Here is a 25,495-nt window from a genome sequence, read left to right as displayed (position 1 = left end):
GTTAATTTCCAAGACCCCTGCAGTTACCACTGCATCCAGCAGACCCTTCACCACTTACTCTGTGAATAGTTCACTGGAGTCTTGCTGTAGAGGGCTCGGCTTTATTGTTATTAGCTCTGACTTGCATTCTGTTTTGCCTGATGCTTGTGGGCCTTCCACATCTTTAAGCCGTGATGCTGTATCTCACTTTGCAGCTCTCATGGTTTCATGTCATGGACACTGTCATGCCAGCCTGAGAAAACTGGATAGGATGCCCTCTTGGTCTCAGCAGAGGCGGTACTGTTAGTAAAAGGAGGCACTTCTTGCATCCTCACTCTCTTTCCAAGCACTTTTGCAGCACTTCCAGCCCCACTGATGCAAGGAATAAGGCCCAATTAATAATCATTATTTGTGTACCCGTATTGCCTAGCCATGGACCAGGTTCCCAGCATCCTAGGCACTGCACAGACACAGAACAAAAAGCGCTTCTGTCCCAAAGAGCTTACAAACTTGCGTATAAGACAAGAGATAACAGATGGATACAGACAGGTAGATGGGGGAATGCAATGAGACAAGATAGGTCAGCATGATAGACAACAGTATCAGCGCATCAGGAGCCTAACCACAGTCAAGTGTGTGGGGTGGGGGGGGAAGGTTATAGGTATCCCAGCAAAGGAGAGTATTATCGAAGGAACTGGAGGACAATGAGACAGTTTGGCACATGGGGGGGAATCTAACATGGATCTCAGAACATAACCTTGTTAAAATAAGCAGCAGCGGACGTTGGGTGTCGCTTGGTATTCAGTCTAGATCAAAGACTAGCAAAACCGTGAGTGGCAGATCATCTTGTCTAGATCCTACATCCTAAACCCAGCAATTAAATGGAAGTGACGTAGTGGGATGTACATTAACCTATCATAAAGAACCTCAGGTTTGCAACTTTATAAACTGATCACTAAGACAAATTGAAGAATCTTATTCCACAGCCATACAACTGCACGAGTTTATGACGTTTCCATGGCATCAGACTTACTATTTTTTATAAACCTGTATTGGGACTGTTCCACCTGATTAATGCACATACGCTCATTAAAATCAAAGACAAGTATTGAAAAAACTATGTATAAAAGCAAAGATTCCTGAGGCAAGGCCTTTTCTTATATAAGCTCAGCCTGCCGCAGCACTGTGACCATGAGCTCTTCATAAACATGATGCTGGATCAACTCTCACTTTGTTCAGGGTGTGGGAAGGGGCTCTGGGCTGGGGGTTGAGGTGTGGGAGGGGGTCAGGGCTCTGGGCTGGGGATGAGGGGTTGGGTGCAGGAGAGGCTCTGGGTTGGGGGGGGCTCAGGTCTGGGGCAGGGGGTTGCAGTGCGGGAGGGGGACAGGGCTCTGGGCTGGGTTATGGAGTTGGGGTGCAGGAGGGGCTCTGGGTTTGGGGGGACTCAGGGCTGGGGCAGGGGGTTGCAGTGTGGGAGGGGGACAGGGCTCTGGGCTGGGTTACGGGGTTGGGGTGCAGGAGGGGCTCTGGGTTTGGGGGGGGGCTCAGGGCTGGGGCAGCGGATTGGGGCACAGGCATGGACTTACCTCCAGCGGCTCAGCCAGGGTGCACCGCGGACCGCACTGTGCCCCAGAAGCGGCCAGCAGCAGGTCCGGCTCCTAGGTGGAGGCGCGCAAGTGGCGCGGTGTGACTTTTGCCCATAGGCACTGCCCCCCAACCCCCCGTTCCCATTGGCCAGTTCCCAGACAACGGGAGTGTGGACCCGTGGACCCTCCTACCTAGAAGCCAGCCCTGGTGCTGGCCACTCCCGGGGCACCGCGCGGTGTCGGAACAGGTAGGCACTAGCCTGCCTTAGCCGGGCAGCACTATCGACGGGACTTTCAACGGCCCGGTTGGCGGTGCTGCTCACAGCAAGGCGACCCAGCACCTTACTGGGTCACGACCCATGGATTGAAGAACTCTCTTTTACAGAAATATGGGTAAGGGTTTCCATTCCATCCCTTTCAACAGAACAAAGGCCCAGAAACACATCCTTACGTTTTCCTTGCTGTGACCGCACAAATATTCTTATGCTTAGAAATACCTTCAGTTCTTTGAAGCAGGTATTATATATAGTCCTATGTGTCTGTACGGTGCCTACTTCACGGTGAAGTTACAAGTATATAAATAATACCCGTGAGTGAGCTATCCTGATGTAACAGTTCTCCTGATTTGCTGTGCTCACGGCAGCTAACACCTCCACTCTGACAATAGCTATCTAACATCTAATTTCTGACAAATCATGCTTCCACTCGATTATGCACTATTCTTTTAGATAGAGACTTGCCATGTTAATTGGGTAAACATCTTCCGTTAAATTGGTTTTGATGAGGGCCGTAGCGTACTAACTATGGTACAATATTTCCTGGTGGCTTGATTTATCTACCAAAATTGCCTGCTTGTTCAGAGTTCTTACAGCTTCTTCTCCTTTTTGTTCAGCACCAGTGTAATATCACTTTAACCCTGTAACATCCCCTAGGGGTAGACTACATTGAGTGTTTGCAGCAAGTGGACGTAGCGACCTAAAAGGACCCTTATATTTTGTAACATTTAGACTCCATGTGAGTTAACTTTAAAATGTAAAGCTTTAGTTTACCAGTTAAAGTTTGGCCATGGTCAGAAAAGTGATGATAAAAATGGCACCACATTCTTCCCTGTGTTTGTCACAGTTGCTGATATATTTGTTGCTTGAGTTAATGCTGTGAAACAACTACAGCTGTAGAAGACTCAAATAGATTTTGCCTCCTACCTGTTGAACGAAATTGTCAAGTTCTGATTGCAGAGTCTTATCACTGGTGATTATTTAAGAAATCCGGACCCAATCGGTAGGACTACCAATTCAAAACATTCTTTGACCTGAAAACCAAACAAATCTGATGTGCAAGTAATGAAGAAATATGGAAATTCAGAATTACTTAATCACTTTTCTGACTAATTCCACTTTAAATTGGTCAGTTCTGTTTGCTATGTTCAAGTGAAATGACTAGCAGGGAAATACGTTTTTCACAGTGACTGATTTTCAAAAAGTTTCTTATTTTGCAAATGCAAATTAAAGGCTAGACATATCTGCCTGATTTGCTGTTGCAATTAGGTAGCTAGATGTCCAAATACTACAATTTGTACCTATAACTAATTTGGGGCACAAAACTGTGCCTGCAAAATTGTCAGGTGAGGCCTCTATAAAATCAAGTCCCAAATGTGTGCATTTATTTTGATTCACTATTGTACTGTAAGCAATACTTACAGCTTTGTGGCATTACCAGAGTTTACACTCAATAGTATTAAGACTAGCAATGTAAAGTGAAAGAGTTAATCTAAATTATAATACTTGAAGAGCGTGTGTGTGTGTGTGTGTGTAAAGAAGAGAATTACATCCCCCCTTACCGTTCTGAAGGTTTCTGCTTATCCATTATTTAACTTGATTTATTAACACTATGCCACATATTTGAAAAGTGTTTTAGGGTGGTAATTTACAAGCTTTAAACTAAAGCTTTTAAATAATGAATGTGGTATTATGTTATTTCTGTCAGTCAGACATTGTATGTAAAGAATAAGCTATTTCACTTCAACCACAAATCTGAGTAGGAAAATATATCTAAAGATTATTACAGCCTAGACTAAAGACCACTTACTTCATGCAAGTAATCCTGTTGACTTCTCCCATGTGCACTGTGAGGAAGAGTCAACCCCCTTATCTTTATGGCATGATTCACCTACTGTGAAATCATTGCCAACCACTCTGCTACACTTACACATCTCTTACCATAATGGTGCCTGCCATGGCTCCCAGCACATTTTCTGCCTTTGAAACTGGATTCTAAAGTTATCAGCATAGCTTTAACCCAATGTTTGACATGTTGAATTTTAACTGCTAACCTGTCTAATGATTGCATCTGATGAAGTGAGCTGTAGCTCACGAAAGCTTATGCTCTAATAAATTTGTTAGTCTCTGAGGTGCCACAAGTCGTCCTTTTCTTTTTGTCTAGTGATTGTGGTCTTCCAGTTAGAACTACTTGCATTTTTCAGCTTTATTTCACAGAAAATTAAATATTTAGACTCTCTCACAAGCACTTCTTAACTACCCCCCCGTAACTGTGTCCTGAAGAACAATCAAGCTGTTGCTTTCATATGAAAGCCTTGCAAGTACTGATTATATTACAGCAGCTCCCTCAGTTTCTGATTCATAATCTAACATCATTATAGAGGGACATTTATACCACCGCTTTGCCCCATCTTGGACTGAAAGGGAATTTTCAAAAGTCACAGAAGGGTAAGGTAGCTAGATCCCACCCACTTCTATTGGGAGATGGGTGCTTAACTGCCCTTTATGCCTTTGAACATTCTCCCAATTTATCTCTTACTTTCCAGACTGATTCTCCAGGAGTGGAACTGCATCAGTACCGTCAAAATCGCTGGACACATGAAAGTTAACCATACCACGCTGTCTGCGCTGGTTCGGCCGGCTATTCGACTTGTCAGTAGCACCCCCGCTGCCACGCCTGCCCCGCCCAGATCTGATCTCACAAGACCACAGACGTTTACTTCACCCAAACCTCGGGGCCTTTCACCTGACCCAGTACCAAGTTTACAGTCGTGCCAGGCCAATAGTAAGAAGGGGCCCCATCACCCAGACTGTGGCGCCAATCCTCTCTGCTCTGCCCTCTCCTGGGCTTACTTCTTCCCACCCTCCCCTCCTGGGCAAGCAGCAGGCGGGGTTCTGGGGGGAAGAGCCTGAGCCCGGACAGAGCTTGGGCAGAGCAGGGGGTGGGCACTGGGGCCCATAAAAGATTAATTTGGCCCTGACCTGACCATGTGGAAGCTCCATGGTTGAACTCAGAGGAGCAAGCCTGTTAGGAACAAGTCCATCAGGGCTACTTACCTGGCTAAATGGAAACGTTTCTCCGTTTAGTCTTCCCTTCAATCTATGCTGGAAAACCTGCTCCATCTGAAGGAACAAGGTCTGGCCCTCGCATCTAACAAGTTTCATCTAGTGATGATCTCAGCGTTCCATCTGCTGGTGAGCGGCAGATCCGTCTTCTCGCACAACACGTCCATACACGTTTTTAAAGGGTTAGAAAGGCTTTACCCTCAGACCCATGAGCCAATTCCACAGTGGAACTTAAACTGGGTCCTATCCAGGCTCACAGGCCCTCCCTTCAAGCCACTAGACCCGTGCCCTCTGCTGTTTCTCTACTGGAAGGTTGCCATATTTCAGCTTCACGCTCCCAAAAGGAGTGGATGGCTGGGATGAGCGGTGCCTTTGAAAGAAAAGGCTGCAACCTTCTTGTCAAGTGCAGGTGATTAAAGAGCAGCTCCAGCAAATGCTAGTCTGAGCATAGGATTTGGAGATCCAAGAAGCCCCTCAGATTGTGAGCCAACGTAAAAGAGCAGCTACCCTCCCACAAAGGAGGACCCTGAGCAAATCACCATTTCCTTTGGAGGAGTAACATCACCAGTTAGCTCTCAGCTACACTGCAGGCTCTGTGTTCCTGTGCACTACGTATAAATATGGATAATTTGTAGGAATGGGTTCTTTGGCTGGCTTCAGGGCTGTACTCTGCAGAGGGAACCAAATGTAAACTGTGGATAACAGATCTAAATCCAGCAGGAAAGATTAGGCTGCATAAGCTCTTCAGGGCAGGGGCTCTTTCTTTTGTCCGTCTGTACAACAGCAAATACAACAAAGCCCCAACCCTGATGGTGATGTCTGGGTGCTACTGTGATACACATCAAGAAAGTATGACCCAGTTAAGACGAGCCATCCTCTGTATATTCAACAGCCTTATCAATTTCACTTATGGAACTCACTGCATTGCTTACCTTGACTTTCATGATTAGTATGTGGCTAGGTTTCTTCAGAAATGACTAAAGGAAAAACCAAAGAGAATTTACAAAACTGTCATAAGTGTGTGTTTGTTGGAAGCTGCGGGAGGTTTAGAAAATCCCTGTTCTCTTTCTCATGTTAATATGCAAAGCTAGAACTTAGCCAACCCATCTTAAAGCCTGAGAAAGAAATGGTTGAATTGTGAGACGTTAGAATGGCAAAGCTGCTCTGCTGGAATGATGTACCCACGCTGCAGCAAAGAAGCAGGGAACATTTGTCTTTGACAAATGAATTAATTGAGGACAAGTGGGCGACTGCACTGAGTGGGAGTCCTGTAGCAGCTGGACCTCTCACTGGTAACTGTCTGCTGACCCCAGCCTGGAGGTTAAAGAGCTAGTTGTGATTTTCCCCACCCTAGCAAGGGGAGATCCCTTCTCAGAGCCGCAAACCACCAAGGGGACCAGCTCCTCTTGTGACCAATCACTTTCCGACAGACAGGATGGGAAAAAGAGAGGAAAGAACCATCAATCACAGGTGCTACTCACATTACTTAATGCACTCATGGGAAGTGCTCAGATGCTGCCCTGCTGGCTACAGGTAAAAGCATCATGCCAGATGGGAAGCCTAGGAACCATGGAGGGTTGAGAGGTGCTGGGCAAGGTATTGGTAGGTTGAAGGTGAAAGACTGCAACAAGTTGCTCCTGAAAGGTGAATGGCTAGGGTGCTTCAAAAAATAGCTACATAAAACGGGCTTGAGAAGGCAGGTTGCAGGATCTGGCTCCAGATCTCATATACTCTCTGTGATAAACGGTATTTTTCTGCCAGCCCAGCAAATATTCCCTGGGGTCTGAAAGCCAAGCTGAGTTATTCTCTACCTATCCCTCATCCCCAGCCACACAGCTTGTACTGGCAAAATGTCCATGGACTTGAAGAGGACTTTACCAGAGACGGGCTCTTAGGACTGAACACTTGACCAAATTTTCAAATACGGGTGCCTAAGAGGGGTCCCGATTTTCAGAGGCACTGAGCAGCCCTGACTGCTATTGAGGGCTTGCACTTGGGAGGAGGCTGCTGCCTTTTCTTTCGGACGCGCTGCTCACCCAAACCCTCCGCTCCCCGGGCCTTCCTGCCTCCTCGACAGAAACTTCCCAGCTTCACCCGCCCGCACCTCGGAAGCGCCCGCACCTCGGAAGCGCCGGCCCCTGCTTTGCTCTCCACCTTCGGACTCTGAGAACAGCCCGGGGCAGGGATCGCAGCGCCCGTCGGAGCTCCAGCACTGGCCGCTCCCCGGGGGGACTGGAGAGGCGAGGCGAGGCGAGAGCCCCCTTGGGTGCTGCAAATCAGAGCGGTGCAGCCCGGAGCAAGCCGCGGGCGGGTCGCAGCCTGCGCCGGGCTCAGGGTTCAAGATTTGAGCGCCTAGGGCAGGATCCTGCCCGACGTCTCTGCCATCGGGGCTGTCCCGTCCCGTCCCTCGCGGGCTCCCCCACGCCCGGGGCCTCCCGCCGCCCGGGCCCGCCTTGGCGGGCGGCGCCTCTCCCCCAGGAGCGTCGGGTCGGGCTCGAACCCCGGCTGGAGGGGGGCCCCTTTGCCTCGGACCCGCCGCCGGCTCCGCGCAAATCTCCGCCCGCTTTGCCCGCCGGAGCGGCTCCAGCCTGAGCGAGCCGCGCCCCCCGACCGCCCCCGGCACCCCGCAGCGGCGCCGAGCACGTGGCGAGTGTGAACGGGCGGGCAGCGGAACCGGGACCTGCCGCCGGAGCCGGCGCGATCGCCCGCTGCCACGGGCGCGGAGCGCAGCTGGCGGAGACTCCCGGGGAGCCGGGGCCGGCCCGTCCCAGCCGCCCGGACCCCGGCTGCCGCGCGGGGCGCCCCCGGCAGAGCCTTTGCCCGAAGCTCCGGCGCCCACCGGGCGCGGGGCCCGCGCTTCGGCCGAGCGCCCCCGGGGCAGGACCCCTGCAGGTGCCGCCGGAAGGACGCAGCGCCGGGGAGCTCCCGGCCGGGCTCGGGGGCCCCCAGGGCGGCTGATGGGCAGAGCGGGCTGGGAGCCGGCAGCTCCGGGGAGGCCGCGCCGAGCTCCCCGGGACACGCGTTCGCTCGCCCGCCCGGCCCCCTGCCGGCTTCGGGCGGCGCTGCAGGGCCCCGCGGCGAGACCGGGGGCCCCAGGCCGGGGGCGCAGCCGCCACCCCGGCCGCTCGGGGCATTTGGCGTTAACAGCCCGGCCCAGGAACCGATCCCGGTACGGACCACCCCCCCAGCTGCAGGGCGGCTCCGGGGGAGCTCGCAGCCCCGTCTTCCCAGGTAGTCTCCCCAGCGGGCCGGGACACTGCGCCCACAGGCAGCGTCCGCCCCCGCAGGCGCTTTTGAGCCCCAGCAGCTTCCAGGGAAGAGCCAGCTGGCACCTTGGCACAGCTCTAGGGTTCAGCCCCCCACCCCACCTTATAGCAGATGATGCCTACCCAAGCCCCCCGTGAGCCACCCCAGAGCATGGACATTACCCTCCCTTGGGGCTACTGCCCAGTCTAACCCACCGCAGCACCTCCAAGGAAGAGCCAGGCCAGTCCCGGGCCCTGGCTACTGCAGCTTTTATTCTTAGCAAGTAGGGGCCAGGCTGAGAGGTGGGTCTGCGATAACCCCCCAGCCCCACAGCTCAGGGAACGGCTCCACCAGGTGAGCACCCATGGCTCTGCCCACCCTCAGCGAGACACGAGCCAGCCCCAGCAGCTGGCCCTTGCCATCGGGACCCTCGTCCTGTGCTCATGCAGCTGGCCCATGGCCTACCCAGCCAACGCTCCTTGGGTTCTTATTCTACGGGACCCGTGTCACCTGGAGCACATTCGGAATCTGGGGGCTGCTGTTAATAAACCGCATTAAGATACCCGCTGTTCAGACAGTGAAGTGAATGAGCTCTGCAAACAGCTCTCTCCCTACCCATCCTTCAAATGCCTCTTGCTTCCCTCTCCGGCATCACTAGCCCATTAAATAATACACAGCTCAAGAACAATTTTTCCCACCTTCATATTATTTTGTTCTTAAGTCAGATCTACAGACCAGGAAACCTCTTAATACCCCTCTTAAAAACCTGATCATACAGCATCTCTGCACATTTAACAGTGCGATAAGGTTGTTTTGTTGCCCTAGGCACCACAGGCTGGCAGCAACAGCACTGGTTCCTGCCGTAGGCATGACCATCCAGCCTCACTAAAGCAGCAATGCAATACTGGAGAGCAGCTAGGCAATCCTAAACTCCAGTATTTACGTGCTGCTACAGCACTGCTGACATGCTTCCACTGTGAAGAGGTCTCTGTGACTTCCAGAACCCCGTTTTTACAATCCCTGATGGTTGTCATAATACCTACAATTTATTTGTCTTAAACAGAGGAAAGAATGTTGAAGAAAACAGGAAGCAGGATTACTTCAGGCAACATGCAACTGGTATAAGTCAACTGAAGACACAACATTAAAGATGACTTAGCGTCATCTTAATAGACTATTACGGATATTGGAAGGTAATGAAATATTGAACAATCACATGGCCTGTGATCGGGGCAACAGGTTAGAATAACGCAAATCCCTGGACCCATTTTAGGCAAATTCACCAAAGGCATAAAACCAATACTCTACCTTTGCAGGCTGGAAAGAAAGCGTACATGTAAAAGCAGTACAAAAATGTATCTAAACATACCTGTTCAACTGATCTAAGAGATACATGAGAATGTGGTAGCTTCCACGGCTGACACCCAGAAGCTCCCTTTCTTGTCTATCCTTGAGGTAATGAGGCAGCCCAGAATGGTCTGTATCTCCTTGTCCCTACAAACCATGATGTGCTGCTACATCTCCTCAAAGCCCAACAATGTTGAAATTCCAAATGGTATTTTGACTATTTTTAAACGTGATACAAAGGTACTGAAGAGCACAATACAATCCAATGAAGACATTTGTAACATTCGCTTATTACAAAACGTTAAACGTTCTTCAATTCTGTTCTACCAGAAAGTCTGCAACTAAAAAAGAGCAAGTAGTTATACAAGTGTATCATGACTGCAATCATTTTTTAAAAAACAAAAATAAAAAAACCTACTTCGTTTGCCCAAAATGCACAGTAGACTTGTTGCAGGTAACTACATTTTCAGACCAGCCAGGTCTCCTGCTCCCGCTCCATTCTACCTTTCCAGCCTTTTTAAATAGGCTATTGGGAAATCTCAAGAGTCTACAGCAGGGGTGGCCAACCTGAGCCTGAGAAGGAGCCAGAATTTACCAATGTACATTGCCAAAGAGCCTCAGTATTATGTCAGCAGCCCCCCCATCAGCTCCCACACCCCTGCGCCTCCCCTTCCCTCCCCACACCGCCCGATCAGCTGTTTCGCCCGATCAGCTGTTTCGGGGCATGCAGGAGGTGAGGGGGAGGAGCGAGGGCATGGCAGGCTGAGGGGAGGGGGCGGGAAGGGGTGGAGTGGGGGCAGGGCCTGGGGTTGAGCCGTGAGCACCCCCCGGCACATTGGGAAGTTGGCGCCTGTCCCTCCATTCCCGGAGTCGGTGCCTAGGCAAGGAACCGGATATTAGTTTCTGAAGAGCCGCGTGTGGCTCCGGAGCCACAGGCTGGCCACCCCGGGTCTACAGCTTTTTTTGTGCGCACGCTGCATATACTGGGATCAGGAGCTCTTGCAAGCAGTGATAGCTGTGTAAGGAATAGTTATAGTGTTAGAGCAGCGGTTCTCAAACGTTTGTACTGGTGACCCCTTTCACATAGCAAGCCTCTGAGTGCAACCCCCCCCCATAAATTAAAAACACTTACTATATTTAACACCATTAGAAATGCTGGATACAAAGCAGCGTTTGGCGTGGAGGCGGACAGCTCATGACCCCTCCATGTAATAACCTTGCAACCCCCTGAGGGGTCCCGACCCCGCGCTAGAGAAGCCCTGTGCTAAAGTATTTGTTTGCCATTTCCCTGAAGTATTTCAATTTAGATGATCCAGATTCCTCAGATTTACTTTCAGGGCATAATTTGAAGCAAATATTTCTCTTTTTCTATTTGTTTTTAGGGTTCATGCTGCTCAGATTTCCCCTTTCAAATTTGAATGGAATCAGCGATGAGAAATGATCACAGCTGCCTTGAAATTTTTCAGAGCATTCCCTGCCTATGCACATAGGGAACACCACACTTTTGGAAGAGGCAAGGAGGGAGAAGAGAAGGAGTGCGAGTAGGTCTTTTTGTGGGGTCCCTGACTTCAGTGTGGCACCTTAAGATGTAATTACAAGTTAGCCTAAGCACCAGTACAGATGGCCTGACTTTTCTTTGCATTTCTTTTTGACATTTTCACAGTTATGTGATAAATAAGTTAGGAGCAGTACTAACAGGTATATGTTCATACAACTCATCTTCTTAGGGCTTGTCATCATGAAGAAAACAGGAACTGTGTTAGACATATGGCATTGAGATGTCTCCCACCAATGGTATGCTATCACCTGTGCTAAGCACTCTGAATACATTTTTGGGGTCCATGTTATCCCTCCCCTTTTTAAACAGAACTTTAAAATGGGAATTCTAATGGTTTGTGCTGAATTTATGAAAATTTACACTAATGCTTTTTTGCTAGCAGATCTATTTTGCTTTCTCACTTGAATACTGGCTTTGTCGGCCAAACAACTCAAAGGGTGAATGCTATTAACCCTTTTTCGTACTGTTTCTCTAACAATATCTTGCTTGACCGTACCTGCTTAGTCTGTTTGAGAGAAGAAATAAAATAATACCCAAAAGGGTAAGTGGTTTAGTTTAATAAGCAAAAATAAACAAGCCCTCGGTTCTAGAACTCCATTTTGATTCTAGATTGAGATTCAAGTTATAGAATGATGATCTCAAGGGATTGGGTGTGCAGAACTCTCAAAATCCTTAAAATAAATCAGATTCTAAACCAAGAGGGCAAATAGATCCTGCCTTTTAAAAAGAAGGGTGACGTTTCCAAGCCACTGCCAATCTATTACCACCAAGCTCTTACTTGGAGAAAAGAGGAAGTCAGTTTTCACAATGTAAATAGGGTTATTTGGGAGAGGAACACGAGGCCAGTAGAGATGTACAACATAATATAGATATGAGAAAACATTCTTACCAATGCAAGCCATCAGAACAATTCTCTCAAAGGGTATAATGCTGTTAATCATCTCATGCAGTATAATTAGGTTTTTTGTTTTGTGGTTTAAATAGCCAGTTTTGTACTTTGCATAAGTCAGTACTGAAGTAAAGACTGTAACTTAAGAGCATCTTCCCTGAGGAAGTTTTGGCAAAGGACTCTCTCTTGCTGTTAATTGCAGTTCACTTCAGTAGGAATTCCATATATCCAGCACCTCCAGGCTAGACCCTAAGGCAGGGGTGGGCAAACTTTTTGGCCCAAGAGCCACATTTGGATATAGGAATTGTATGGCAGGCCATGAATGCTCATAAAATTGGGGTTGGGGTGTGGGAGGGGGCTCTGGGTTGGTGAGGAAGGTGCGTGGAAGGGGGAGTGCTCCGGTTGGGGTGCAGGCTCTGGGGTGGGGCTAAGGATGAGGGGATTGGGGTGCAGGAGGTTGCTCCAGGCTGGGACCAAGGGGTTCGGAGGGCAGGGGGAAAGAGATCAGGGCTGGGGCAAGGGGTTGGGATGCACGCTCAGAGGTGCAGGCTCTGGGCGGCGCTTACCTCAAGCAGCTCCCGGAAGCAGCAGCATGTCCCCACTCCTGCTCCCACGCGGAGGCGCGGCCAAGCAACTCCGCTGTGCACTGCCTCTGCAGCTCCCATTGGCTGCGGTTCCTAGCCAATGGGAGCTGCGGGGGCAGCGCTTGGGGCAGAGACAGCATGTGAAGTGGAGCCCCCTGGCTGCCCCTGTGCACAGGAGCCAGAGGGGGGACATGCTGTTGCTTCCAGGAGCCGCACAGAGCGGCCCCCAACCCTGCTCCCCGGCTGGAGTGCTGGAATAGGGAAAGCCCCAGACTCCACTCCCCAGCGGGAGCTCAAGGGCCGGATTAAAATGGCTGGCAGGCCAGATGTGGCCCACGGGCCGTAGTTTACCCATCCCTGCCCTAAGGGTACTTGAAAAGTTATTGGATATACTAGGTTCACTTTTCCAACTCACCTTGACTGAACGCAATGATGCATCAGTTTGTTCTGAAAATATGATTCTCTTGGGACACAATTTAACTTCTTTTTCAATATGAACTAGAAAACAACAAAGTAGAGTTTATAAAGTGTTCCAACAGATTGTACCTTAGACAGGTGATACACATTATAGTGCACTGACTAATCAAACAGCAATCAAATTTTTTGCCAGTTAGGCCTAAAGACAAAGACTATTAAAGGCTTCAATGTGTGCTCATCCTATTAACTGGCAGGGGAGGGTTGTGTGGAGGAGGGAGCAGGGGGACTCATGCTTTCATTCCAAAATACACTAATACAAAGTATTTAAACAGTGTTGCAGCACATCTATCCCTTCTCTCATCATTGTACTATAATTTATATAATACCAGGATCACTGAAGACTGGTTGCCTGGATTTTGCTTATTACAAATTATACACAATCCATGCATAATGGAATTAGGTACAGTAATATTAGGAAGGTTGTATGCAATGAATTCTCTATGTAGAATTCATATTGAAAGAAATGGCAGTTATGAGGGTGAGTTGGGCTCTATAACCTAATGCATAATAAAAATACCACACAAAAATATGATGAAAAAGGAAGTGTCACCACTTCATACATTTGCTTCATACACAACAGCAATAGAAGCAGATTTGTTGGACAGACCAGAAGAAAAGAAAAACCCTTATTTATGTTGATTTTAAAGATCTACTACCATTAAACAAGAACATTAAATACAGTTCATCTCCTCTTCAATGAAGGGGATCAGAAATTGATGCTAGGTACCTCATGCCTTCATCTGGCAGCAATCTCATCTTCTTGACTGAGGGAGGGAGAGGAGAAATAGAGTGAACACCACAGTGCTCTCTCGCAACACCCTTCAAGCAACGCAGAAGAACATTTATCGTCTCTTTAGTTTCATACAGTCCTCAGCTGTGCAAGTAAGACAGGGAAAAAGCTCATTCACGTATCTAACGTTTTTTTGAGCACTTCACAAAATATTGAGACTCACAACCTTCCATTACATTTATTTTACAGACTGAAACTGAGGCTTAGCAGTTAAGTCACTTGCTACTGTATTTTCTACCAGCAAGCAGGAGACCCCAGTGGGTATAATTTAAACTCCAGAAAATACTGAGGCAGAAATTTCTGCAGGTCAGATACAGATTTATGGCAGTGATGTATATAGGCGCAAGACTAGATGACCTCCTGAGGTCCCTTCCAACCCTGATATTCTATGATTGATTGATTAATATTTCTGGATAACTGGGCATTTTGGATATGCAGAAGTGCACTGTAATGCTATCCCTAGGAGAATACCTATACCGTGGCTTCTTGCCAAAGTACAATGGGATGTTATATGAAAATTCTCTTTCAAAACAAGAAGGCACCTCTTAAAAATCAAAACCGATGAAAGAAAACAGGGGGTATCTTATAAAAAAAGAAAAGGACTGAAAGATATAAGCATTAGGGTGAGACAGACGGACACCCACCCCACTTTGTTAACTTGCTTAGTCTACATTTCAGGGCATAATAAGAACCTGAGGCTGGCAGGAAATTCCTTCTTTCCTTAACCCAAATCCCAACCCACATGCCCCCAGGATGGGGGGCAAATTCCTTCCCTCACCCTCAAGTTATGGCAATTAGTTCACTGTTTCCTATATACTCAAAATAAAAAAGATTAGCTATCAAATGGCTATTTAGGAGACATCCAACACAGCAGAAACACTAAAATATTGCCATGGGCCGAGGGGGGCGGGCGCGGGGAGGAAGGGAATCAGACAAAGCATTTACTTTCTAAAAAATCTTTAGAACTAGTCATCCTCATTGCAATCTGAAAATAGATAACCAACAAATAAGACACCACCCATTTTGACTATGGTGATGAAACAAACCTGAAGTGGTGAGTCCCACCCACTTAAATAGTTCATAGCTGACTGTGCTCGTAAGTCAGTCATTTTCATCTGTTTTAATTTGAACAATGGAATTTAAACAGTGTAAGGTATTAATATTCACAAATGTGTTTAATAGGCAGAAACATAGCCTATGTTTTATTGACAACCGCCACATGTTTTTCACTATTAAATTTCCTAAACAGTTCAACTTGCAGACTGCCAAGATTGAGCTGAAGATGTGTAAAGAGAAATTACTATCTATTAAATTAACAGCTCACTGTATTAATAGATGTATCATAGTGAAGTTGTTTTCCTTTGCACAGACATCTCAAGTGAAACTAATCTGCGTGCAAAGTGTCGTGCAACAATCATTACTAAGCACTCCTTACTGGGTAGCAAAGTACCCATATAAAAGTGAACAAAATAATTTTAAATTTTTATATATATAAAACTGGGTGAAGATAAAATATTAATCTTTTCCAGTGCACCTGTACTGAAAGTACTTAATCTATCCTTTCACCACCACAAATTAACTTCTACTATTTCTCTTAAAATAAAGAGCATTATTTGAACATAAATACATTTGAGCTGCAACCTAAGCTTTGGCATATTCTACCTTTAAAAGTTACATGATTAAGTACTTAACTTCTCTTTTAAGGTAGTATTGAGAATGGAACAGAAAATTGGATACTAAACTGTTACAATAAAGTGCATAATCATTTGATTAATAAAAATATTAAAGCTTCTAGTTTTACAAAATTAAGAGCTTGATCCTGCAAACTCTGACATGACTAGTCTCATTTATTTAAATGAGTCTATTCATGTGAGAAAGGACTACTTGTGCTTGCAAGGCCTGTAAGATCAGATCCTAACTTACTGTACTTCAGAACATCAGTAAAATTCCCAGGATCCAGTTTTTCCTCAAAACTGCAGAATTGAAGAACAGTACGGTGCTTTTTGGTTCCATTTCTTTCACCATCATCTCATCCAGTTTTAAATAATACGGTAAGGATCTGGAACCTGAACTCCTAAAATATTTATTTGTTAAGAACAGAAAGAAAAACTATGGATTTTTTTTTTTTTTTTTGGTCAGATGAATATTCATTCAAAGCTAATGAGCATGCAGTAAATATATTCTTCATATTTGGATCAGTTTCCTTAAAGCCCACCTAAAGCTTTCCTCCTATTTACTGTATTTGCAGTTCACTGTTTTACTAGGTTTCTATAAAAATGGGCTCTTTTGGGTTACTAAATATTCATAAAGATGGTGAGCAATGAAATTCTTTTGATTTCTTCAGATTATGCTGAAGGTAGATAGATGTTGGCACACCTATGTATGTATATGTAACAGTACATTTTAAAATATATATTTATTTTGCACATTTGTTGTTCTAGCTTTGGAAAATTATTTTCCTAAAAATATGCACAAATTATACACATTGCTCTCCTCACTGGAAACAGACAGAAAGACAGTAACTCATCTAACCAAAACATGATTTAGAGGTTCACAAGCTTGCCAGGATATTCATATTTCCTGTATGACACAGGTCAGTAAAAACTGTTAAATACTTAAGGATTTTTTTGTTCACCCCCCTTCTTTCAATTATTTGGCACTTTGGACAGTCTTAATATTCTTCTTAATAAAACAAGAAGCATATACTTGAAAAAATGGATAATAATCTACTACTTTATATACATTCATGTATTTATATTTTGATGAGAATCTAGTATCTTTCATCAACTTTTCCACACTAATAAATTGTTTAAAATAATGTTAATTCTGGATTTTTAGTAAGTTTAATGTGTAACAAACAATGCAATACTTTAAAAAAAATTATTCTGATACCAAATTAGATGTGAAATATAAATTAAACATTTAAATTACACTAGACATCTCAACAAATAAAAATATTACATACAATAATATTTTCAAACTAAATGTTAAAGTACAATAGAAATTAAATAGCTACTCATTGGAAGTTATTAGAAAATTAAATTTTTCAAAACAGAATTTGGGGAGGGAGTAGGAGTCTTAGATCTAGAAATTAAAGTGTCCCTTTTCACATTTCCAGCCTGTCAAAACAAAAGTTAACAGAATCACAGGGTTTATACCACAAAATACAATAGCTTTAAAATACTATAAAACTCAGTTTTAAGCACGTTAAAAGCTTTCACACGCAGAACGGTACAATTTAAATTAGATTTTAATCCTGAATCCAGTCATTTAATTACAAAATACTTTGGTATTGTTGACAAGCCAATAAAAAAATTGCTGACGTTCCCTCTCAATAAAACAAGAAGCATATACTTGAAAAAATGGACCGGGGGTGGGAAGGGGGAAACGGCATTAAAATGTATATGACCAGTAACATGTATACAAACACGTTACAGGTCTAGTCTCCTAAAACGTTTAGTTTAGCAATGTTTCCGCATAAACTCGTTCCGAAAACAAAAGTCGAATTGAAACTGCCCTGGGTTGAACGTGTCCACACGCGGCCAAATTACACTCCCAATCTCTTTTGCAATTTTCCAACTGCTTGGATCGAATTAATTCATCCCGTTTTTTAACCCGTCCCCTCCCGGCGGCCTGCAACTTTGTAACGATCTGTAACCTAGACCCTCCCCCACCCCTCGCTTGGGGGGAGGCCGCACGTGCCCCCCCGGGAAGGCAGGTTACAAAGTGTCTCCTGTCACTTCTCAACTGCGTCATTAGCTGATACAATAGCGAGGGCATCGATCGCAGGCCGAGAGTCAACAACTGGGGCCGGGGCGTTGGGCAAGCTGTGCTGGGTGTGAGCGGGGCAGTGTGCAAGGGGGGGGAGCCCGGGGCTGGAGGCGAGCGGGCCAGTGTGCAAGGGGGGGGAGCCCGGGGCTGGAGGCGAGCGGGCCAGTGTGCAAGGGGGGGGAGCCCGGGGCTGGAGGCGAGCGGGCCAGTGTGCAAGGGGGGGGAGCCCGGGGCTGGAGGCGCTGGGTGTGAGCGGGGCAGTGTGCAAGGGGGGGCTGGGTGTGAGCGGGGCAGTGTGCAAGGGGGGGAGCCCGGGGCTGGGTGTGAGCGGGGCAGTGTGCAAGGGGGGGAGCCCGGGGCTGGGTGTGAGCGGGGCAGTGTGCAAGGGGGGGAGCCCGGGGCTGGAGGCGCTGGGTGTGAGCGGGGCAGTGTGCAAGGGGGGGGAACCCGGGGCTGGAAGCGAGCGGGGCAGTGTGCAAGGGGGGAGCCCGGGGCTGGAAGCGAGCGGGGCAGTGTGCAAGGGGGGAGCCCGGGGCTGGAGGCGAGCGGGGCAGTGTGCAAGGGGGGAGCCCGGGGCTGGAGGCGAGCGGGCCAGTGTGCAAGGGGGGAGCCCGGGGCTGGAGGCGAGCGGGCCAGTGTGCAAGGGGGGGGAGCCCGGGGCTGGGTGTGAGCGGGCCAGTGTGCAAGGGGGGGGAGCCCGGGGCTGGAGGCGAGCGGGCCAGTGTGCAAGGGGGGGGAGCCCGGGGCTGGAGGCGAGCGGGCCAGTGTGCAAGGGGGGGGAGCCCGGGGCTGGGTGTGAGCGGGCCAGTGTGCAAGGGGGAGTTGCACTTTAACCCTTTGCCACCATTGGGGCTTCTGCACGGCACGCACCTAATTTTCGTTAAAAAGGATTCCCCCCCCCCCCGCCGCATCACCGGCTGCGAAGCTGCCCCCTCGAAGAACTTGTTTACTCCCCACACCCGGTGAGCGCCCTCCTGCCCCCCACCTCCCGCGGCGCTGGACCCGTGCGACCCAAACATGCCCCCCCGGCCCCGTTCCTCCGGCTGAGGAGGAGGGGGCGCTGCATTTGGGGGCTTTTTGCAAATTAAAAGTTTTTTGGTTTCTTTCCTTCCCCTAGAAAGTTTTTAACCCGCTCGCCGCCGGCCTGCGGGGGGTCGCTGTCTGCCCCCCCCGCCCGCTCCCGGGGCTCCCCTCCCCGAAACCCTCTCCCCAACCCGGCCGGGCCGGCGGCTCCCCGCACCCCCCCTCCCTCCTCACCTCCGAGTCCACTCGAAAATGGCGCCGAAACCGAAAAAACTTCGCAAATTTCATTGTAGGCGTTTGCAAGGGCTGCTGGGAGAGGGGCTGGGGGGGGGGGGCAGGCGCCGCCCCCGCCTCGGCGCGGCTCGGCCCGGCACCGCCCGCGCAGCGCCGAGCTGCGCTGCGCTGCGCCCGGGCCGGGGGATGCGCGCGGGACTGGACGGGCCGGGCAAGGGAGGAAGGGAAGGGGGATGTGGGCGCTGGGGGGAGGGAGCCAGGCTGGGTGCTGGGCTGGGGGGTGATGGTGCTGGGGGAGGCTGGGCTGGGCACTGGGGGTGATGGTCTTGGGGTCAAGCGACACTGAGTATTAGGGGAGAAGAAGGCTGTCCAGTTAGGGCAGGGGGCCTGGCCCTGGGGGAGCAGGCTGTGCCCTGGTGGGAGGGGAAAGGGTGGCCCTCCTGTGCCCTGGGTCTAAGGCTAGAAGGGCCCATTGCCTCCAGTCTGACCTGCTGCATGACACCAGTCATAGGACTTCCCTGTGTTAATTAATTCCTGCTTCCAGTCCAATAGCTGTGGCTGAACTAGAGCAGACCTTTTGGAAAACCGTCCAGTCTGGATTTAAAAATGTCCAGTGATGGAGAATTCACCACAGCCCTCGGTAAGTTGTTCCAGTGGTTAGGTACCCCCCTCATTGTTAAAAGTTTGCACCTTATTTCCTGTCTGAATTTGGTTAACTTCAACTCCCCGCCATTGGATGGTGTTAGAACTTTGCTAGTCTGAAGAGCCCTCTATCATCACATTTCTCTTCCTCACATAGGGACTTACAGACTGATCATGTAGCCCCTTAACTTTCTCTTTGATAAAGTAAACAGGTCGAGCTCCTTGAATCTATCACAGAAAGGCCTGTTTTCCAATCCTTTAATCGTTTTAGTCTCTGAACGGACACCAATTTATCAACATCATTCTTGAACTGTGATCAGCAGAGCTGGACATGGGATTCCAGTAGTGGTCACACCAGTGCCAAATACAGAGGTAATATAACCTTTCTACTCGTACTCAATGTTCTCTGTTTGTGCATCCAAGGATCACGTCAGCCCTTTTGGTCACAGCGTTGCGCTGGAAGCACACGTTCAACTGATTATCCGTCATGATGACCCCTCAAGTCTTTTTCACAGTCACTGCTTCCCAGAGCCGGGTCCCCCATCCTGTAAGTATGGCCTGAATGCTTCGCACACCCTTACAGTTAGCTGTATTGAAACACATATTGTTTGCCTGCGCTCAGCTTGCCAAGCGATCCAGAGCGATCTGTATCTCTGCCCTTTGTGTCATCTGCAGACTTCATCTGTAATGATTTTGGTTTTTTCCGGGTCATTGATGAAGATGTTAAATAGTGTAGGGCCAAGAACCGATCCCTGTGGGACCTATTAAAAACGCATCCACTCGATGATTACACATGTAAAATTACATTTTAAGATCTATCAGTTAGCCAGGTTATTAACATGTGTTGTTAATTTTGTATTGTTCTAATTTGTTAATCAAGAAGTTATGTGGTGCCTGACAGTAGTCTAAGTTATTACCTAAACTCTATTACCTTTATCAGTCTTGTAATCTCGTCAAAAAATTATATCAAGTTAGTCTGATAGGACCTGTTTTCCATAAAACCATGTTGATTGGCATTACATTACCCTCTTTTAAGTCTCTATTTTGCCTGGGATAGATCTCAGGCTGACAGGCCTATAATTACCCAGGTCATCCCATTTAAATATTGCCTTGATCCAGTCCTATGGAGCTCCTCAGTGTTCCAAAACTTTTTGGAAATCAAAATGTATGGGCCAGGGAGCTCCTCAGCCAGCTCCTTTAAATCTCTTGGATACAACTTATTTGGACTTACTAATTTAAAAATGTTCAACTTTAGTAGCTGCTGTTAACATCATTCTGAGTTACTGTTGCAGTGGAAAGTATTTAATCTTTTTGCGGGTAGGGGTATGATGCCCCAGGGGAAGCAGGAATATGTGATGGGGGGAGGTAAGGCTGTGAATTGGGAGGGATGGAGCCCCGGGGAGGCAGGGCTGTGCGCTGGGGGGCAATGCCCTGGGGAGGAGGCGGGGGGGTTGTGCCCTTTGGGAGGGGTAATGTGGGGGAGCAGGGCTGCGCGCTGGGCTGTTTGCTGGCATGGACAATGTGTGGTGGGGAGCGGAGCTGTGCCCTGGGTGGGGGGAGGGTTGCCCTGAAGTAGCTGCAGCCAGTATGAGCCAGGCCAAGCCTCCAGATGGGTGGATCGGTCAGAGCCAGAGACTGCCAACCTGGCCCTGTGCCACTCAGTGCTGGGGCTGGGGTGCTGGGTGTGGGGCAGAGGTGTACTGGACACCCCGGAGAGCTGGCAGGAGATGTTGTTCAGTGCTTCCCCCCAGAGAGCTGGGGGGGGCTTGCACTGGGGGGAGCTGGAGGAATTGTGGACTTGGGGCATGCTTTACCCTGGAAAGCTGGGGGTGTACAGTGGGGGGGGTCAGCTTGGGGGTTGTGGGGGGGGGAGCTGGGGTGTGTGCATTGAGGGTATAGCTGGGGGGGGCTGTGCATTGGGGGGTGCTGCCTCCTGGAGAGTTTGGGGGATGCATTGGCAGGAGCTGTACCCTGAATTGAGGGAAAGGTGTTGTGCTGAGATGCACCTTGGCTTTCATCCCTACCGTGCCTGGCGCAAGGCATTCTCACCAGGGAACGGTGCCTGGGCTGGGCTGCTTCTCGAGCTGGATGCTTTATTCCTTTAATCTCCTTTGAAAAGCCCACCATGGGTGTGCAAACCTTATTCCCAAACTGGGGCCCAGCAAGGGCGGACTGGGCATTTAGTAACAGGGAAGCACTGGTGAGAAATGCGAGCCTTCCGGACCATGCCTACAGGACAGGGCTAGAGCCCATGAGGCAGCAATGGCAGTGTCCCCCATGCCTTAGCCATGATAAGAGAGTACCTAGGCCCCTCAGTCAGCCAACAAGGGGGCGGAGGCCCAGTGAGGTTGGTAACATTTACCTTATCCAGTAGGAAGCGAACTGACATCACGGGCTCATTTCACCTAATGTGCTGTCCAACAGCCACTGGACCGTCTTGAAGCCAGTGGGGGCAAAAAAAAAAACAACAACAAAACTGGCTTCAAGACTGAGCTTGATAAGTTTTTGGAGGGGATAGTATGATGAGACTGTCTACAATGGCATGTTGCCGATGTGCGACTGCTTTCAGCAAATATCCCAATCAGTCAGTGATGGGAGGCTAGATAGGGTGGGCTCTGAGTTACTACAGAGAATTCTTTCCCAGGTGCCTGGCTGATGGGTCTTGCCCACATGCTCAGGGTCTAATTGATGGCCATATTTGGGGTCAGGAAGGAATTTTGCCCCGGGTCAGATGGGCAAAGACCCTGGGGGTTTTTCACCTTCTTCTGCAGCATGGGGCGCAGTTCGCTTGCAAGTTTAAACTAGAGTAAATAGAGAGGGTGAGAAAACCTGGATTTGTGCTGGAAATGGCCCACCTGATGATCACTTTAGATAAGCTATTACCAGCAGGACAGTGGGGTGGGAAGAGGTATTGTTTCATATTCTCTGTGTATATATAAAGTCTGCTGCAGTTTCCACGGCATGCATCCGATGAAGTGGGCTGTAGCTCACGAAAGCTCATGCTCAAATAAATTGGTTAGTCTCTAAGGTGCCACAAGTCCTCCTTTTCTTTTTGCGAATACAGACTAACACGGCTGTTACTCTGAAACCAGTGAAATCTCTGTAACTTGAAGTCTTTAAATCATGGTTTGAGGACTTCAGTAACTCAGCCAGAGGTTAGGGGTCAGGAGTGGGTGTCTGAAGTTCTGTGGCCTGCAATGTGCAGGAGATCAGACTAGATGATTATGCTGGTCTCTTCTGACCTTAAAGTCTATGAGCTTGTTACTGTGAACTTTGGCTATATTCACATCAGCTCCCTAGAGATGAAAACACCATATCCCACCATTACTAACCACCAGAGCTATCCAGTTCCCCTGGTACATTTTAAAAAGATGGCACATCAAGCATTTTCGTTTCAGAACGACACCTTGGGTGGTGGTATTCTGAGTGGGTGAGGGGATAGTAGAAATAAATTTTCTGTGTATTCCATAAACAAAACCCAACCTTAATTCCTTTTACGTGTAGTCTCAGTGTGGCATATACCTACTGTAAACTTTGAAGAGCAAGAAAATGCCAAGTTATATGACACCTCTTAACCAGAGCCACAGGTGCACCGAACATGCTCTGCAGGCAGTACCAGATTGCATAGCTTCACGAGGAATTCCCTTCCACCTCCAGCAGATGATCAAGCCCTCTTCACACAACACACTGATCTCACTTGCATGATGGCAGAACCTTAATGACAACCTCAGCAACATTAGCAAATACTTAGCACTGACATATGTGCACCATAGGTTTTGTGCTGTGCCATGTGATCCTGACGGGAGCAAGCGGTAGTAATTAAAGTTTTTTATCTGATACTGTGAAGGAGGTAAATGTGTTTGGATGTCGTGTTTCTCTGTTTCTTGGCAGCAAATGGAAGTTCTTTATAAAGAAGTGGAGTCCGTCACTGGAGTCCATGAAAACTGCTGTGTGGGAGTTGGGGTATCTCATAACTTGGCATTTCTTGAATTTTTTTCAGGGTTTGTGTTGTGGCGGAAGGATTTTATGCTTCATTCTAAATGACAATTTTATTTATTGGGTTTCCTGGGATTTTAGTATGGCAAGTGTACAAGGAGTCGTCAACTCCAAGACCAGAAGGAAACACTGTAATCATCTAGTCTGACCTCCTGTATAGCAGAAGCCAGAGAACTTCCTCAAAATAATTCCTAGAGCAGCTCTTTTAGAAAAACATCCAATCTTGATTTAAAAATTGCCAGTGATGGAAAATCTACTACGACCCTTGGTAAATTGTTTCCCTTATTATTAAAAAATGTATGCCTTATTTCTAGTCGGAATTTGTCTAGCTTCAGCTCCCAGCAATTGGATTGTGTTGTACCTTTCTCTGCTAGACTGAAGAGACCATTCTTAATTTTTTGTTCTCCATGTAAGTCCTCATAAATTGTAATCAAGTCACCCCTTAGCCTTCTCTTTTTCAAGCTCAATGGATTGATCTCCTTGAGTCGAGGATATGGAGATCCCCAAACTTCAAGGGATATGGTGAAAACCAGGATGTTTGTGGTGGCTAATTGGGAAATGGAATTGGTGAGTCTATCTCTGCTCTTTCTCCTTGCAATGGTGTCTACATTCCTAGGTTAAGGGGAAGAGTCTGTCAAGCACCATATCTGCTTCCCTGGGTCAGCCACAGCTTCCCCTGGGTCAGCCACAGCTTCTCACAGCCCAGAAGCCTCAGTGAATAAACAAATAGCTGCACACCAAAAAATTACATGAAACTAATGTAAAGATTGCAGAGTGTTTGAAAACTCAGAAGTTATTATATTAAAATAAAGTTAAGGTTGGCTGTGTAGCCTTAACTCTGCCCACTTATGTGTCTGCTTTACAGCACAGCCAGTTTTGATATGATCGTATGCTGTTTTCCCCCCACAGGACCTTTGCCTTACTAAGTGCACAGGGATGGATGGTGCTTAGTGAATGAGTGCATTCAATATTGATTTGTTTTATTCTTGTCATTCAGTGTGTGGTCCTGTGCTTCATTTACAGACCAAACCCTGCCCTGAATAAGGGTTTTTTTTTCATCAGCATTGTACCTGAATGCCTCCTAGCCCTCCTTCCCCCTACCTGTGAGCTCAGGAAATATTATTGTCCCCACTTTGCAAATGGGCTGCAGAGGCACAGAGAGACTTTCCCGAGGTCATGTAGCAAGTCTGTGGCAGAGCCAGGAATTGCAGCCAGCTCCATACCCCAACACATGCACACTCTGGGCTGGGGGCCTGATCCAAAGCTGACTGAAGTCAAAGGGAGTCTTGAGAGTGGGAGTGAAAGAGTAACAATGAAGGCAGGGTGTCAAGAACTGGGAGATAAGTACCATCTGGGAGGCACAGAATGTCAGTTTCTGGGAGACCTAGTAGGCAGAGGGAGATTGAAGGGGGCAGAGAGAAACCTGGAGACTTTGGAGGACCAAGTAAAAGGTGAGGTATTTGGGTGCGTGATTTTTGAGGCGGGATGACTGGGCTTTGGGGACTGAAGGAGCAGAGATCTAGGGGAGACTGTGGAATTTGAGGGGAAGGGAGCCTAAGGAATAGAGAGGCTAGGAGGGAATTTATGTTTCTGGGAGCCCCATGGTAAAGAAGATGTCTCCAAATGGTTAATGTCTTTCAAAGGGGGTTGTTACATACAGACTGGGAAAGCCTGAAGGAGCTTCTAATCTAGTGGTTAGAGCAGTTTTCCTGGGTTCTCAAGCACTGGGCTTTGCCACTGGCTTCTCAAGTGACCTTGGGCACATCACTTAATCTCTCCAAAGCCTTTTCCCCATATGCCATGGGAAGAAGGTAGACAGAGCTGCTTTGAGGCATTTATTAATTATATGTACACAATACTTTTCACTTTTATAGTGCCTTTCATCTGAGGATCCCAAAGCACTCTACAGACATTGGGGCCAATTCTGTGAGGCCCCATTAAGTGGGAGGAAGAATGGGGCTTGTAGTTAGAACAAAGGATGGGAAGTCAGAAATCCTGGATTCTACTTGCAACTCTGCCACAGACTTCCTGT

General features: G+C 48.0%; 1 protein-coding gene and 1 long non-coding RNA gene across 5 annotated transcripts; both read right to left on the bottom strand.

Annotated features, from left to right (window-relative positions):
• On the bottom strand, positions 1-8,707 carry LOC140916976 (uncharacterized). Its single transcript, XM_073358873.1, has 3 exons — positions 8,663-8,707; positions 2,768-8,213; positions 1-351 (listed from the first exon to the last, which is right to left on the bottom strand). The coding sequence occupies exons 1-2, from the start codon at positions 8,705-8,707 to the stop codon at positions 6,939-6,941; spliced, it is 1,320 nt and encodes a 439-aa protein (XP_073214974.1). The 3' UTR covers positions 1-351; positions 2,768-6,938.
• LOC140916758 (uncharacterized) lies at positions 2,463-18,910 on the bottom strand. 4 transcript variants are annotated; one of them, XR_012160637.1, is made up of 5 exons: positions 18,826-18,910; positions 15,721-16,916; positions 13,735-13,881; positions 12,946-13,028; positions 2,463-2,874 (listed from the first exon to the last, which is right to left on the bottom strand). It is a non-coding gene; the product is annotated as an uncharacterized lncRNA (long non-coding RNA). The 4 variants fall into 4 exon arrangements; XR_012160636.1 differs by having other exon boundaries at positions 15,721-15,871; XR_012160638.1 differs by lacking the exon at positions 15,721-16,916.
• Positions 18,911-25,495: the final 6,585 nt, after the last annotated feature.

The sequence above is a fragment of the Lepidochelys kempii genome, chromosome 9 (genome assembly GCF_965140265.1).
Source record: "Lepidochelys kempii isolate rLepKem1 chromosome 9, rLepKem1.hap2, whole genome shotgun sequence".
NCBI lineage: Eukaryota > Metazoa > Chordata > Testudines > Cheloniidae > Lepidochelys > Lepidochelys kempii.
This window is presented reverse-complemented; position numbering and strand designations above follow the sequence as displayed.